The sequence below is a fragment of the Oncorhynchus gorbuscha genome, linkage group LG25 (assembly GCF_021184085.1).
Source record: "Oncorhynchus gorbuscha isolate QuinsamMale2020 ecotype Even-year linkage group LG25, OgorEven_v1.0, whole genome shotgun sequence".
In the NCBI taxonomy this organism is placed as follows: domain Eukaryota; kingdom Metazoa; phylum Chordata; class Actinopteri; order Salmoniformes; family Salmonidae; genus Oncorhynchus; species Oncorhynchus gorbuscha.
This window is the reverse complement of record NC_060197.1, coordinates 28,225,188-28,242,627: the sequence shown is the minus strand read 5'-3', so window position 1 is coordinate 28,242,627 and position 17,440 is coordinate 28,225,188. Positions and strand designations below refer to the sequence as shown.

The 17,440-nt window shown below is 49.0% G+C and overlaps 1 protein-coding gene across 7 annotated transcripts in view; it reads left to right on the top strand.

Moving 5' to 3' along the window:
• Positions 1–17,440, top strand: part of kdm6ba (lysine (K)-specific demethylase 6B, a) — a 179,743-nt gene that overhangs the window by 152,078 nt on the left and 10,225 nt on the right. For 4 of the 7 annotated variants that reach the window (XM_046327990.1, XM_046327991.1, XM_046327992.1 and 1 more), the window contains 8 exons: positions 12,528–12,612; positions 14,008–14,119; positions 14,261–14,387; positions 14,639–14,734; positions 14,901–15,153; positions 15,294–15,524; positions 15,752–15,880; positions 16,120–16,683. In XM_046327990.1, coding sequence (XP_046183946.1) covers positions 14,266–14,387; positions 14,639–14,734; positions 14,901–15,153; positions 15,294–15,524; positions 15,752–15,880; positions 16,120–16,683 — 1,395 coding nt within the window. In that variant the 5' untranslated portion in view covers positions 12,528–12,612; positions 14,008–14,119; positions 14,261–14,265. Of the gene's footprint in view, positions 1–4,117; positions 5,164–12,527; positions 12,613–14,007; positions 14,120–14,260; positions 14,388–14,638; positions 14,735–14,900; positions 15,154–15,293; positions 15,525–15,751; positions 15,948–16,119; positions 16,684–17,440 lie in introns of those variants that run through there. The other 3 variants (XM_046327994.1, XM_046327997.1, XM_046327996.1) reach the window with 3 other exon arrangements.

The following is a 17,440-nucleotide window of genomic DNA, read 5'->3' as shown; positions in this document are numbered from 1 at the left end:
TTGTTTGAGTGTTTCTTGAATATAAATATCATGAACACTTTCCACGCTGCGCTTTGGTCTACTCTTCCTCCCACCGACGACGAGCGTTACACATACACACTACTTCAGATATACATACTATATACAATACTGTACTATGTGTGTGGTGGGGGGGGGGGCAGTTGCTTTGTGTGTGTGTGTGTGTGCGTGTGCGTGTGTGCATGCGCAATGTCTATACACACCGTCACATACTGGATTTATATATTCCGGACTCTGACATTGCGCGTTCTGATATTTTTTTCATTTTTTTCTTTTGATTTTTGGTGGATGCGTATGATGTATTATTTTGCATTGTTTGGTATCACTGCACTGTTGGAGCTAGAAGCATAAGCATTTCTCTGCATCTGCAATAACATCTGCAAAATCTGTGTTTTCCACCAGTAAGATTCGATTTGACACACTGCTTCAGCCCTTAAATCCACACGACACACACAGCCTCCCAAGTATGGAGTACATTGATGACTGAAAGCTGTGTAGTTTGCAACTCACTCAAACAGACGTGCATAGGATAGTAGATCATGAACAGTGAATACACTCAGCAATATATCTCTAATGCATTGCTCTGAACACACACTCAATCCATGTCACGGCTGGCTGAAGGACTGGACCAAGGTGCAGCATGGTAAGCGTACATTTTCTCTTTATTAAAAATGCCGCAGACAAAACAAAGAACAAAACCAAACCATGAAGCTTTGGGCCATGTGCCCTGAACAAAGTCAAAGTTAACTTCCCACAAAACAGGTGGGGGAAAAGGGTACCTAAGTATGGTTCTCAATCAGAGACAACGATAGACAGCTGTCCCTGATTGAGAACCATACCAGGCCAAGACATAGAAATACAAAACATAGAAAAAAAGACATAGAATGCCCACCCTAGTCACACCCTGACCTAACCAAAATAGAGAATAAAAAGCCTCTCTATGGCCAGGGCGTGACAGTACCCCCCTCCCAAAGGTGCGGACTCCGGCCGCAAAACCTGACTCTAAAGGGGAGGGTCCAGGTGGGCCTTCTTACGGCTGCGGCTCGGGTGCGGGACGTGGACCCCGCTCCACCTCAGTCTTGGCCCACTTAGGTGGCGCCTCTGGAGCAGCGGGCCCCGGACTGAAGACCCTCGTAGAGGGCGCCACCGGACTGAGGGGTGCCTCTGGACTGAGGGCGCTTCTGGACTGAGGGGCAGCTCCGGACAGGAGGGCAGCTCTGGCAGCTCCGGACAGGAGGGCGGCTCTGGCAGCTCCGGACAGGAGGGCGGCTCTGGCAGCTCCGGACAGGAGGGCGGCTCTGGCAGCTCCGTACAGGAGGGCGACTCTGGCAGCTCCGGACAGGAGGGCGGCTCTGGCAGCTCCGGACAGGAGGGCGGCTCTGGCAGCTCCAGACAGGAGGGCAGCTCTGGCAGCTCCGGACAGGTGGGCGGCTCTGGCAGCTCCGGACAGGAGGGAGACTCTGGAGGGAGGAGACTGAGAGACAGCCTGGTGCGTGGGGCTGCCACCGGAGGCCTGGTGCGTAGGCGAGGCACTGGATACACAGGGCCGTGGAGGCGCACTGGCGGTCTCGAGCGCAGAGCTGGCCCCACCCGTTCTGGCTGGATGCCAGCTTCCCCCCGGCAAATGCGGGACGCTGGCACAGAGCATACCAGTCTGGGAATATGCCGCCTCGGTACCGTGCCCATCACCCCATAGCACGGGGCCTGACCAGTCCCATGCTCGCCACAGTAAGCACGGGGAGTTGGCTCAGGTCTGCTTCCTGACTCTGCCACACTCCCCGTGTGCCTCCCCCCCCAAAAAATGTGGGGGCTGCCTCTCGGGCTTCCTTGCCAGCCGTGTTCCCACATACCGCTGGTTCCTTTCTCCGGCTGCCTCTGCTCTCCTAGCTGCCTCCACCTGTTCCCATGGAAGGCGATCCCTTCCCTCCAGGTTCTCCTCCCATGTGTAGACTCCCTTGCCGTCCAGAATGTCCTCCCATGTCCAGGAGTCCAACATACCATGCTGCTTGGTGGGAAGTTCTTGAATGAACATTCATTCTCACATCATAATTGCCTGTGAATAGCATACAGTGCATTCTGGAAGTATTCAGACCCCTAGACCTTTTCCACATTTTGTTACATTACAGCCTTATTCTAAACTGGATTAAATGTCCCCCCCCCCTCATCAATCTACACACAATACCCCATGATGACAAAGCAAAAACAGGCTTTTAGACATTTTTGCAAATGTATTTTTTTTATTTTTAAAGATACCTTATTTACATAAGTATTTAGACCCTTGTTTGCAATGAGACTCAAAATTGAGCTCAGGTGCATCCTGTTTCCATTGATCATCATTGAGATGTTTCTACAACTTGATTGTAGTCCACCTGTGGTAAATTCAATTGATTGGACATGATTTGGAAAGGTACACCGCTGTCTATATAAGGTCTCACAGTTGACAGTGCATGTTAGAGCAAAAACCAAGCCATGAGGTTGAAGGAATTGTCCGAAGAGCCCTGAGACATGATTATGTCAAGGCACAGATCTAAGGAAGGGTACCAAAACATTTCTGCAGCATTGTAGGTCCCCAAGACCACAGTGGCCTCCATCATTCTTAAATGGAAGAAGTTTGGAACCACCAAGACTCTTCCTAGAGCTGGCCGCCCGGTCAAACGGAGCTCTGACAGAGTTGCTGTGGAGATGGGAGAACCTTCCAGAAGGACAACCATCTCTGCAGCACTTCACCAATCAGGCCATAATGGTAGAGTGGCCAGACGGAAGTCACTGCTCAGTAAAAGGCACACGGCAGCCCGCTTGTAGTTTGCCAGAAGGCACCTAAAGGACTCTCAGGCCATGAAAAACAAGATTCTCTAGTCTGATGAAACCAAGATTGAACTCTTTGGCCTGAATGGCAAGCATCATGTCTGGAGAACCTGGCACCATCCCTACAGTGAAGCATGGTGGTGGTAGCATCATGCTGTGGGGATGTTTTTCAGTGGCAGGGACTGGGAGTCTAGTCAGGATCGAGGCAAAGATGAACGGAGCAAAGTACAGAGAGATCCTTAACGAAAAGCTGCACAAGAGCGCTCAGTACCTCAGACAGGGGCTAAGGTTCACCTTCCAACAGGACAACGACCCACAGCCAAGACAATGCAGGAGTGGCTTCGGGACAAGTTTCTGAATGTCCCTGCCAGAGCCCGGACTTGAACCCGATCTAACATCTCTGGAGAGACCTGACAATAGCTGTGCCGTGATGCTCCCCATCCAACTTGACAGAGCTTGAGAGGACCTGCAGAGAACAATGGAAACGCTGCAAATACAAGTGTGCCAAACTTGTAGTGTCATACCCAAGAATAGTCAAGGCTGTAATCGCTGGCAAAGGTGCTTTAACAGTACTGAGTAAAGGGTCTGAATACTTATGTAAATGGAATATTTCCATTTTTTATATTTGATCCATTTGCAAAAATGTATAAAAACCTGTTTTTTCATTGTCATTGTGTGTAGGAAAAAACTATTCAATTAATTTTAGAATAAGGCTGTAATGTATCAAGAAGTGGAAAAAGTCAAGGGGTCTGAATACTTTCCAAATGCACTGCATGTCTAAGCCTTTCTCTACCTTGTGTGTGTGTGTGTGTGTGTGTGTGTGTGTGTGTGTGTGTGTGTGTGTGTGTGTGTGTGTGTGTGTGTGTGTGTGTGTGTGTGTGTGTTTGGGGACGAGGAAAGTTCAGCATTAAACTCTCATCTTGTGTGGTTGTGTGTGTCCTTACTTTTGTTGACATACTCCTATCCTGCTGAGGTGGTGGATCTAAATATATACGTGTGTGTGTGTGTGTGTGTGTGTGTGTGTGTGTGTGTGTGTGTGTGTGTGTGTGTGTGTGTGTGTGTGTGTGTGTGTGTGTGTGTGTGTGTGTGTGTGTGTGTGTGTGTGTGTGTGTGTGTGTGTGTGTGTGTGTCACATGCTGCCTGTAATAACTGAGCATGTGTTTGGCATTACTATAGTACCCATGTTGGTGACTCCTGGGGGTTTGGAGCGACCAGCCATTTCCGTCCCCAAATAGCCAGAAACCTGTTACAGAATTATGGATGTTATGGCAGAGAAAATACATTGACTTATCATTAGGAATCAATATCAGTAATCATCAATATTATGGATGTTATAAATACTTTATATCTGGTTATAAATGCTTTAGTCAGTTCAAAACATGTTTTTATTATTCTGTATTTGTATTATATTGAGACAGTATATCGATTATAGATCATATAACTGCTATTAGACCAACACGGGATCTTAAGACTGTCATACTATAGTGGCTTTCCCTCCCTTAGTCCCTTAGTCAGAATAAGTAGACGATGGAATATAATAGCTATGGCGTCAGGATAGTACTTTGTCCAAAAATAGGCTTTCAGTCGGAAACGCTGTCTGGGTGATCAACCGGTAGGTCAGTCACGGCGAGCCCACCTTTTTTTTTTTTAAAGCACTGAGGCAAAGGCTGAGGAACATTCTCCGGTAGTCGGGGGCGGGGCTAGAGTCGGTGGTTATTCGGTGCCACTTTGCTTTGTCAGGGGATTCCGGGGACGTGCGGTGACGTCAGCGAGTGGACGAACGGAGCAGGAGGGGCATGTGTGTGGAAGAAGCAGCCAGTGAGTTGGTGTGTGCCTCTGTACTGACAGCATCATAGTTTGCGCACCGAGCCAAGAGGCTTGTCCCTTTAAAACACAGCTCGGCTCAGTCAGCGCAACCCGATCCCACTGGCTTATGTCGAGAGCAAGAACGAGACACGGACTGTACAAAGAGCGACGGCAGGGAGAAAAACAGAATAATAAAAAGATGATCTCGCACGTCGACTGACACTAAAATAATTTCAAAGCCAGACAGAGACATTAGTCGGGCGTCAAAGTGATACAAGTTTATGAGGGCTTTGAAAGGAAGCGAGTGAGACAGAGTGAACGCTGTAACGTTCTGCCGGCTGGGTCAGTTGTCTGAGTAGCTGGGATCCATCTGCACAGAGAGAAACTCGCGGATACATACAGATCCAACTAGCTACTGCCTGGATTGAGGAAACTCAGCCAAATTCACTACACCGACAGCCTGCGAAGAAACCATCCTTGGTTGTTTTGGGAATATTCTCAGCGACATCCTCGAGGGCTACTCCTTGACCGACTGTACGTGAATACCTGGATAACTACCTTCTTATGTGAAACACTTTTCGAGCTGGTTACTGTTTGGTACCGTACTATTGGAATGTACCATTTTGAATGTGTATCTCGCGTTGCGCTGTGTCCACACTAGAGACATAGACATTTCGCCGTTGGCAGTTCATTGGATATTGGACGAGTTTGTAGTTATTTTTCGACCAGGGTAAATCGTCAGAATGGAGTCTTCTGTAAATGTCTACGTTGGATGTGAATTGTTTTCTCCTCTGTTCGCTCGTGTTGATAACGCGAAGGGATTGTCAATAGCGACATTTGTTGACAGAGTGGAGCCGATATTCAAGGGATGGTTAAGGCTACCGCGTAGCAACAGTTAAATGAGTAACTCGGTGAAACCGGAAGACTTGCTTGTTCATGCTGCCTGTCTCGACGATTAGATCTGGAATACGACGCCTATTGTAATTCCCATAATAGATCATGTGCCATGTCATACAGTCTACATAATGGGTTGAATATGGCAATTAGAACACGTCTATTCCCCTTTCTAATGTGTATTCATATATTGATCGTTTATGGTTGTGCATTCTTGGTGAATGTATTTTGACAGTAGAAAGATTGGTTGGGGGGGGGTTCAGAAACATAGCAGCATCCCTCGTGTGTTTGTGGGACAGATAGAGAGCGGGTGCTGTAGATGCAGGGAGAACATGCTTGTGTAAAGGATCTCTTCTCCTCCATGCCTTTGTCTGTGGGAGTACTAAGGGCTGACTTGGGGAGTGTTGAGTGGGGATGGGCAGGACAGGGGGAGCTAGGTAGCTTGACTGGCTGGTTTATAAAGTGAATGGGTTGCCCCTACTCGGACCTTCATCGCACACAGCGGAATTGAAAGGAAGTCATTTGCATCGTCCAAGGGGGAGGGGTACTGTTTCTGGTCTGGTTTTAGAGTTTGTCTCAAAACACCTCTGCCTGGAAGAGCCGTCAGAGATGAGAAATGGCCCAGGACAAGCAATTGAAACACGCGTGGGAAAATGTGGCGAGTGTTGTGCTTTTTCTCAGTTAGCCTATAATTGTTTGACGGGAGTGTAGCCTAAAATATAAAAGCGTTTATGCGAGAGCTCGACTCGGTCTTATGCATTTTATAGGCCTTAATAAACCGAGCCGCCTTCTAAGGACCGAAGTGTGCTGGCATGGGGTCGGTAACTTTTTGAACGTCCACTTCCGATTAATGGAAACGTAACGAGTGTTGCGTTTGGGATTCTTTGAAGTATCAAAGCTGTAAAGTTAGGACAGGCAGAACGCCGCTTACAAAAGCTCTTCTTATCACTCCTATCTTACAGCTCTTTGGCTTCTTGGCAGAAGAGTAGCCGAGTAACTGCTTCTTGCTCTGGCTTGAATCACCCGCCCACCTTATTCGCATCCCGTGATCTGAATGCGAGTGAATGAACAATCACCGCCCATTCTACTACTATTATGACGAACATGCACGGTTAAAGTTGTACACACACCACATATCTGTGATGCAAAACGTGTTTCATTTACGTGATGAGGCTCATGTATGGCAGGCTGTATCACATATGGGCGTGATTGGGAGTCTCATAGGGCGTCGTCCGGGGTAGGCCGTGATTGGGAGTCTCATAGGGCGTCGTCCGGGGTAGGCCGTGATTGTAAATAAGATTTTGTTATTGACTGACTTGTCAAGTTAAATAAAGGTCAAATGAATCATACGGATGAAAGTGTAGAAAAACTGGGTAACAGGATATTTGTTTGTCTCGGTATAGGTGATGGAAGTTTTTTTTTGGCAGATGTTGTTTTGAGATGGTTGGTGCTGTGTGTAGCATGAGATTGGTTGTAGAAACAGGTGTGTGAGTGCGTGTGAAAGGTGTCAGTGAATGTAGGACGTGTTTGTGTGTCCGCCTAACATACTTGTACATCCACTTTCATTGCCCGTGAGAGATCATCGTCATATTCGGTGTGTGTGCGCGTGTGGTAACCTGAGTCAAAGGCGAGGGGAACTAACTCGATGATGAAACCACTATTTGTCAGAGACCACACCAAGTCTTGTTCTTTTTTGTTTGTTTACCAGAAACAAAGGGTGTCATGTCTTCACCAGGGAAGTACAGCAGAACATTAGTCCTGCTGCAAACAATAACACCAGCCCCTTTCCTGAACGTCTAGCAGGATATTTGATAACAATCTAACGTTTTAACAGGTAGCTCTTCAGGATGAAGATGAAAACGTGTACATCTCTCCACCTACCCAGTCCTTTCCAATATGCAGGAGGGGATATAGATGGTCTAAGCCCTAGACCAGGGGTGGACAACTCCAGTCCTCCAGGGCCTGATTGGTTCCCCACTTTTTTTTTTGCCACCCCTTAGCAAACACAGCTGATTTAAGCAAACACAGCTGATTTAATCAAACACAGCTGATTTAATCAAACTGCGTTCAAAACTGAAGCTCCCGATTAGGTGATTTATTGGGGGCAGGTGTGTTAGCTGGGTCAAAAACTGTGACGCCGGTCAGGCCCTCGGGACTGCCGTTGCCCTAGAGCGTTGGGAAGGGTTACGACACTGTTTACGAGGTGTGTGTTGAATATGGCTATGCAGGTGTGGTAGTTTTGTGTTTGTCTGAAAGTTCTAGAGACTTGTGTGTCCCTGTTTTGACTTTTTATTTTGGTCTGTTCTTGGCACCCCCATAACTACTTTTACTCCCAACTACTCTGGCAAAGAGAGAGTGAGAGGCCAGTAATGAGTGTTAGGGGCAGGTACATTTTCAGAGCGCGTATTAGAAAAGAGTGCAAGAGTGGATGAATGAGAAAAGTAGTGAAAACCGAGAGCCGGAGAAAGAGGTGAGGCCAGTCCGTGAACGGTCCAGTGTTCTTTGGGCTAAATGAACAACCAGTCCAATCCGCCATAACAAACACAGATGTCTGTGTGCATCATTCTCACTGTGCTTTCTGCCTGTTCAGATAACTAGAACTGGCGTAATTACCAGCTGTTCCTACAAACACCGGACTGGACTGTACCTCATCTGGCATTAACTCTGCTGGGGAAAGTTCAGTCCGGGGTCTGACAATCATTAACGTTCTCTGCTCTGTTACGTACACACACACACAGATAGAGGTGGGCGTGTGTTGAGGGTCAGGTGGACCTTAATGTTGTTGTTCAGTGAAGACATGACCACAGACCTTCAGCTCTTGGAATGAAGACCAATCTGTACTAGGGAATGGGAAACGGTGGAGAGGTCTCTCTTGAGAAAGTAGTTTGTCTTTCTCTCTCTCCACCTTACTATCCATCCACCATGCCGCCGAAACCACGGCAACCGTTGTCTCGGAAGCAATCTGCTCCGTGTGTGTTTGTGTTTCTGGGGGTACTAATCAGGGTGCTTACTTGTTTGTGTCTCTTGCGCTGGATTCTGGGAAGTGAGGTCTAGGGCAAGTACTGAAGACACTGCGGGGGGGGTTCTGTCCCATCTCAAAACAAGGTGTTTTGCTGTTTCACTGAGATGTTGTGATAGTCTGTGTTCGGGGAAACCGAAGGCGGGTTGGAATTTTTTAAGTGGAGGCACTGGGGAAAGTGAGAGTCTTTGATCAAGTGTTGTAACTGTCGCACACGAAAGCGTGTGATCATTCAGTTATCAGCGACCACAAATATCACAACCCATTTTTAGACGGTCACAAACACTGTTTTCAGTCTCAGACGTTCCCATACTGAGTCACTGCTTCACATGTGTACCTGAGACACACACACACACACACGTGTCAGTGTTCAGATGAAGGCATGGGCTCTGGCTCTTTCTGTCTCTCTCGAAGTCACGCTGTTTCTGGAAAACGAGAACCGGCCGAACGTCACTCCTCCTTTTCTTCTAAAGTCCTCAGAAATCTCTTCCACCGAACAAGTGACATTTGCCTCAGTGGCTGACGGAACCTTCCTCAACAGACACGTCAGTCAGCGACCCTTACTTTAAAAAAAAAAAAAAAAAGTTTTTTGCTGACAGACGAGGGAGAAAAAAATAGCCTTTGAGCCTTTATCGTCAGTTACCATTTAAATGACCTGCCTCTGATCTATTTCTGTTATCTGTGTTAGATGGTTTAGTCTTTGGTCAGACACGTGGACTTCGTCATGTCTGACATGGATTCAAAGGTTTTGGAAATGAACCCCTGTTATTTGTTTTCTATTGACATGTTTCTCACTCGCATATTTAGACAACACTTTCGTTTACACACACACACACACACGATCTGTTGCACAGGAAACCACTACCTCTCCCCTCCCCAAGCCATCCACACCCACATACACTTCAGGGAGGCCTAGCTACTTCCTGAAACTCTGACGGCAGCTTCCTGTCTGATCTCATACCAGCTTCTTCTCTCTTCTCCTTTTTCTAAACGTCACACCCGTGCGCCACGTCTGTGTGAACCGTCCTGAAACGTGAGAGATCACACACACACACACACACACACACACACACACACACACACACACACACACACACACACACACACACACTGACAGTTGTCCAAAGCACAGGTGCCATAGCAGTTAGACAAAGCAGCTCTTGCTGTTTCCATCTTCTCAAACAGCCCAAAGCGGCTGACATACTTTCGACTGTGTGCGGTAGTGTAGAACATTTCACCATGTCTGTCATTAGACTGTGTGGGAGGGGGTCCAGATGAGGGTGTTGGGCCAGGCTCTTCTCCAGAGTGTGATCCGTGACTCTCAGAAACGGCACTTGTTCTGTTCAACTCCAGCCAGGGGCACAATCCAAGTTCTCCAAAAGAACGGGATATTAACGTATTTTAACCTCTGAGGAAATGGCTTTCGGCGGAGTCCTAAACCTAACAGGCCCAAATTGGCACATACAAACGCTACCTCATTTTCAGCTTGTCTACCCTGATTTATTTTATTTTTTGGGGGGGTGGGGGGCAGTCACAGTCAAAGGCTTGGTAAATGGGTGAGAGGTTGCGTTTGCTGTGTTCCTGGGGTTGATGTGGAGCACTTGGTTTATTTATTAGAAGGCCAAACCCCTAGATCTAGACTGGGCTACAGTGCTGTACTATAGTTAGTATGGCGGAAGAGAGTTGGCTCTGTCCTGAACTGACCCTCTATCCCTGCTGGAGGATGTTCTGTGTGTGTATGTTTGGCTGTATCTCCGTGTGTGTGTGTGTGTGTGTGTGTGTGTGTGTGTGTGTGTGTGTGTGTGTGTGTGGGAAAAGCTTAAATGCGATGTTCACGAGCTTGTCTGCATCGCACACACACACACACACACTGTGGGAGCCTGGCAACAGGACGAACGCAGGCGGGCTGTCTTGTTCCTTGCGGTGTGTGTGTGTGTGTTTCCTCCAGAACTCAATCCTGGGCCAGTTATGTAATGGACTTGTGTCCCTCCCTCATCCCTCGCTCTCTCCCTCCGCCAGACACGCCGGAAGCTTCTCTCTCTCTCCCCCCTCGCATCGCTCTTATCAAGTTCCTCACTGATCTCCAGGCCCCTGTCAGGAACTAGTGTCTGAATGTTGTCGTCTGTCTCTCTCTCTGTGTCTCTGTTTCTACCATAGTCAGTTATCTATTTTTAACTGAGCTCTTCTGTCTGTTTGGCTCTGGATCAAACCACTATATGAGGCTGGCAGGGGAGTTCTGTGTTTGGGATGGCTCTTACTAGAGTCTGGGGCCTAGAGCCTTTTCTTTTGTCATGGATTTGGTTTCTTTTTTGGTTTCTTTTGTCTTTACCTTTAGCTTGGCGGAAGCTGACTTCTAGTACTTGGCTAGTGATCGCCGTGATATCACAGAGGTGATTATTTTCTTTTAGAGATTTGGACTAGGGCTATGGTTTGCTACTTGGAATAGCGATGCCCCTAGCCTTGCCTCCCTCTACCAGAGCTGTGTGTGTGTGTGTGTGTGTGTGTGTGTGTGTGTGTGTGTGTGTGTGTGTGTGTGTGTGTGTGTGTGTGTGTGTGTGATGAGGTAACCAGAACGACGGAGGCGTTGATTGGAACTTGTCTTTGATGTCTGTTGCCATGGGGGTTTCGCTGTAACTCAGGTGACATAAGGGGGCTACCGGGGGAGAATTCATACATTATGACATTGTAATGTTGAGCAAGATTTTTAGTTGTAATGATATTTGTACTGTTGAGATTTTGAGGGGTGTGTGTATGTGGTAACTTCAACGTAGTTAGTTGGAATTGCCCCGGCTTGATTAGGAAAATCGGCAACACCGCAACAGAATTTGTGTTTTGTTGCCCCTCCCCCTCTGCGACCCAGTATTTGGGGGATTCCTCTCTTAGGCAGGGGTTTTATGGCAATCTACCTACCTCGCATTCTATTTCACCGTAACACCGGTTCACTAACCACCGACCAATTCCACCTGAGAAATTCCCTGTGACATCACGACGTCGCTAGCGACGCCCCCGGTCACCTGACCGTAAGTGGCGTCATAGGGGAGGCGGGGTGTAGTTTGGGGTAAGCCCTATTCACTAGCGGCGTGGCCCTTACTCACTGTCCGGGGGTTCCCCGTGCTGCGGCGCCCCGGATGCAGAGTATCGCAGTACACACACACACACACACACAGCGTTACTGATTTAGTGACAGATAACCAAATGTAAGAATACTGTCTCTACACACAAGGCAAGTTCTGTTTGCAGATCTGATCAGTTGTCACATAAAAGGGAAGAAGGACATGAACAAGCACGGGTCTCTGTCTATTTTAATACAATGGCGTCTGATGTTTGACTCTCACTCATCTGCCGTGTTCAGTTCCCTGTGCTGCTTGTTTTTCAGTTTCACTTTCTTTTGTCAGTGGTTGTCACATCTCAATCCACAGCACACACCCTATATAAAAGTGTAATTGCAGCCTTCTTCATTCTGACCGCTCTCTTTCCCTTTTTCCCCCCTCTCTCGCTCTCCCTCTCCCCTCTCTCTCCTCGGTCTTGTTTCACGTGTGCTAGTTGATGACAAGCACACGCCCTGACCCGGGTTTCCACACACACACACACAACGCATACAGGGTAAAGGAGAGGAAGAGCGGAGGGCTGATTTCTTTCCTCTCCTCCTCCAACAGTCTCCATGTTCCTAGTAAACGTGGGAGAGGGTGAGAGAGACGATGCTATAGTCACACTGAAACTGCTAGTCCCTGTCTGTCTCCCGACTCTGACTGACAGGTGAAGGCAGTGTTAGAGAGGTCTGGTTTCTGTTCCTTGTCATAAGGAAGACCACAGATATTGTCTGATGGAGCTCTTGTGTAATTGTGACTGTGTTCGTTTCATGTGAGCAGATGTTGCTCGACAGACTGTGTGTGTGTGTGTGTGTGTGTGTGTGTGTCTGTGGTCGCGATCCACTTTTATGCCGGTTTGATTATTACATCGTCTCGTTCTTCTGATTTTGTTCCAGGGCTGAAGAAATCCCAGAGATGATTGGCTGTGGAAGCTGAGACTCGACGAGACAGAGGATCTTGAACTCGGTGCTATTCTGAAAGGTGAGTGTGTGTGTGTGTGTGCGAACATTTTGTATTTTTGTATTTGTCTGTGGGAATATGTTAACCAGCCAGAGCTGTTTATGATCATCTGGTCAAGGCCTCTCTTTACATGAGTGTGTCTCTGTCTGGTGCATCGTGATCACACACACACACGCACCGAGAGAGGGGGGGAGGCGCGTCAGCATGGCCAAGTGTTGTCTTTTATTTCCGTCTCTCTGGAAGCTAAAAACGAAGCGCCTGAAATATCTTCTCCTTAGGCTTTTTATAGGGGAAAAGGAAGCGGGATAGACCCACTACACACACTAGTAGAGCTCATTTTGGAAGCAACACTGACTGGGGAGCATTCTGCTGAGCAAGAGTGGCTCTCAGTGAGTGTCTGTTTTGAGTCTCCTTTTTTTGTTTCACTGTAGGCAATGTCTTTATGTTTGGACCATGGCCTTTTTTCTGTGTGTGTGTGTGTGTGTGTGTGTGTGTGTGTGTGTGTGTGTGTGTGTGTGTGTGTGTGTGTGTGTGTGTGTGTGTGTGTGTGTGACTATATGCCAGGCTCATTTCTGCCATGTGGATTCAGGCAGCACAGCCTGTGCTCTCATCGTCAGCCTCTCTCGCGCTCCTTCCTTGAAGAGCGTTTTTTAAATGTTCTTCTTAATCTATCCTCTAATCCTGTTCAGACGGTCTGTTGGGCCTTCTCCCTCTCCATCACGCCTGTTCTAATGGGATTAAAACCAGGTGGATTCCACACACACGGAACACTAAATACACACACACACACACACACACACACACACACACACACACACACACACACACACACACACACACACACACACACACACACACACACACACACACACATACAGAACCATTGGCTATTCTGTAAGGATTACAGTAACCTCCGTGCGCTCTCCTAGGTCTGCTAACTCCCCCAGAGCCATCTGCTCTGCTAATAATCCTACAGTAGAGCCACCATCGCCCCCTAGGGGCAGGGACACAGTATAGCACGACCAGAGTACACTAGCAAATACTGACAGAGATGGGCAGACCACAGTGGTCAATACCTGCGGTACCTGGAAGAACAGACTGGTCTAAAAGTTGTTTAAATTGGCAGTTTTTACTGCAGCAGAAACAGTTTCTACACTAGATTCTCTCCACCTACACATTTTTAGTTCTAGAGGTGCATAAGCTCTCCTCCCCATTCCTCAGCAAAACGTTCCATTGCTAGACTTCCTCCTTGCGCCGCTCTCTCTTCTGTCCTGTTTCGCCAGTCTCAACCCCATGGCCGGTCTAGTTCTAAATCACACGCTGAATTATGTCATGGAAGACCTACTGGCATGTGTTGACTGCTCTGTCCATATTTCTGTCTAATCGTGTTCTCCCTCCCTCCCTCCCTCCCTCCAGTTCAGCTGGCTGTATTGTATTGGTGCTGTTGACGTGTCGAGGGTCTTCCTCGGTGTTGGCGCGTGGCCTTCTCTGTGCTGCGGTGGAGGGCTTCACAGACGCAGCTAGTGTGGTGAGTCGAAAGTCTGAAATACTTCGATTTTTGGGCAACCCACAAGTAAGTGCCGCCGTTTTGTGTGCGTGTTTCTTACACGTACCCAGTGTGTTGAACGTGTGTGTGTGTTGAGTCCTGTTTCCGTCGGTCTCCCTCCAGGCTGGATGCATCACGCAGTAGAGCAGTTTGGCGGGCGTGGCACACGGGACTCCTTCCCTCTGGACGCACTCAGCCGGGGAACATGGGCTCCCGTGGGCGGCCACGTCACCTGGGCGCCACCTGCCAGGTATGTTAAGTCTCCACGGCAATTGACAGCCCCACACACACACACACACACACACACACACACCAACAGTCAATGAATTACACCTACACTGACTGCCTCAGCCTCGTAGTCCCTCCCTTGAGGTTTACGTCCTCAAGTTCCGACTGTTAATTGTTCTTCTAGGTTCAAGTTAATATTTGTATTTGTTCAAATAGGTCTGGTCTCAGAGAGTTTGGCCCTGGTCTGACCTTTGCACTTGTTTTCTCTACCAGGTGTCCGCCAGGTGTCAATCAACACCAGCTCCTCCCCCATCTACCGCCCAGTCACATGGGTGGACTGAACCATCCCAGTAAATTCTTCAATAATGGGTGAGTCCAGCATATATTCCATTGGGCAACGTACTGTATTCCATACTAGAATCGGATTGCTGTAGTCTCCTCCATTCTCTCTGGTCTTTTATCACAGGCCTTCACGACTCCAGACTGTAGTCACCTGACTGTCTCTCTTTCCCTCCGTGTCTCTGTTCCCCGCCAGGCCCATGCAGGTGCGTGGCAGTGAGAAGCAGGAGCTGGCCCAGGCCATGTTACCTGGCCTCCAGAGAGCGGACCAGCAACACCTCCCTCCTCCCCCTCACAGGGCGTGGGAACAGCCGGGTCAGCTGTACGAGTCGCCCCCCCTTCCTCATCCATCCGTACCCCTGCCCAGCGAGCACGCGACCCGTCTGCATGGCGGGTATAGCCCAGGGCCTCCCGCCAGCCTGCCCCCCAGGCCCAATCAGCTACTGAAGGTGAGCGAAAGAGCCAATGATATTGTCATACAGGAAGAGTGTCGATAAACGAGTGGCCTATCAGTGAGCGAGGAGGAAGGTGGGTGTCTTGTTCGGATAGAAGATTAAACTCTTCCTCTCTCTCTTTGTCTCGCTGCCAGTATGTGGACCCTCAGGAGCAGCATCTTCTCAGGGGTCCGACATCGCTGGGTGACGATATGTGGGCTCAGGTGCAGCAGAGGGGTTACCCAGGGAAGATGTTGGGAGGGCAGCTGAAGAGACCGGCCCCCCCTCTCGGGGAGTACTCGGTCATCCGGCACACCCCGCACCCCTCCTCTCGCCCCAATGAGGACTGCCCCAGTCCCAGCAAGAGGAAGAGGAGCTCTGAGCAGGTATGTGGATGATTTGAAACCTTTGCTTTTAAAAACTTGACTCGTGCATTTAAATGTACTTTACACCAAAAGTTGACTCGTAAAGGATAAAGAGAAACAAAGTCTAAACTTTCTCACATGTAGAATCAGGTGATTGCATAGAATAATTAGCCATTTTCCGATATCTAAACTTTGTAGTTGTTGTTTAGATGGGATATGGTGTAGTACCTAAACCCTGCTCTCTCCAGGTTCCACACCCAGGCATACAGAGGTTCTCTGGCCCAGGAGGGCACCCCCTGCCCCCACAGCAGCAGCAGCCCCCGTCCCACTACCCCCCTCCTCCACCCAAACCTGCTTTCTGGAACCCCATGCACAAGGCGAGTGGCGCCCCCCCGGGCCCAGCCCGAACGCAAGAACGGTTCCCCTGAGTTCCAGGTCCGAGCCGTAAGAACACTTAACACTTGCTGCTCTATATCAAGAACGTGACGAGATGGAATGTAGCTTTACAGCACATTTTATTTTATGTTTGGAATGTCATGTTATCTAGGCTCCCCTGGCTTTCCCACATTCTGAGCCATAATGTTAATCCTCTCTCTCTCTTTCTCTCTGCTAACAGGAGTCAGTCAAGTCCTGCATGGGCGGCTACACCTACAAACCTCCTGCCCCCTCGCCCATCTCCCCACCCCTCACCTCCTCCCCGGGAGGCTACCCTCAGAGGCACAGCGGGCCCCACCCACCCCACAAGCCCTCATTCTCACCTCAGGCCCTCAATCAACCCCCCCACAACAACCCCCACAGCTCTCACCCGCAATACCCTAAACAACCAGCCCCGCCCCGCATGGGGATGGAGCCCAGGGGAGGTCCTCCTACCCCCCAGAGAGGCCCTACCACTGGGGGTAGGGGAGTCAACAACCATCCACCTCCTCACCACCACCAACCTCCAGCAAGGGGGGACAGGGACAGTAGGGAGCCCCCCCAACCCTCACCAGCAAACCACACCGGCGTGCCTTACAGCCAGAACCCCCACTTCCAGCCCCACCCCGGGCTGGGCCACACTGCCCCCAACCCCCCTGCCAGCAGCACAGCAGTACCTCAGCAGCACAACCCCAGTCCCTCCCACCACGAGGCCTGGAGGCCCCAGGGACCGGGGCAGGGCAGGCCACAAAACAACCACCCCCTGGTGAGTCCCAGGTTCCCGGCAGAGCGACTGTTGCGCTCCACTGCTACTAACTCTTCTCCTTTTGTTAAGGCTGGATTATCATGTGATCTCCCCCTTATTCACACTAATTATTTGCAACATTCTGAATTGACGCCCGGCCAGCTCACTAACCCCCTACGCAGTTAATGTAGACCTGGAGAGATCGGGAACAAGTCACATTTTACCCAGCTATGGGCCAAATGTGATTTAGCAGAGCGGTCAGTTTGGAATTGATTGTGCTTAGTTAATTGAGCAATAAGGCCTGAGGGGATGTGGTATACGGCCTACACACCGCGGCTAAGGGCTGTTCTTATGCACGACGCAGCGCAGAGTACCTGGACACAGCCCTTAACCGTGGTATATTGGCCATATACCACAAACCCCAAGGTACCTTACTGCTCTTATAAACTGATTACCAATGTAATTAGTGCAGAAAAGACTTTTTTTTTTGACATACCCATGGTATACGGTCTGATATACCACAGCGTTTAGCCAATCAGCATTCAGACCTCCAACCAGCCGGTTTCTAATGTTAAATTAACAATGGACTTGGAAGTGTAAAGGATGTCCTTTTTTTCTGTATCATTATCAGTGTATCAAATTACTTTTTGCTAGCAAACACTAGGAAGTGTACAGTTGTGCCTCAAATCTGGTCAAATGTAGTGCACTATATAGGGAATAGGGAGCCATTTGGGGCGCATACTGGGTCTATAGCTCTCAATCTCCAGTGCATTAATCT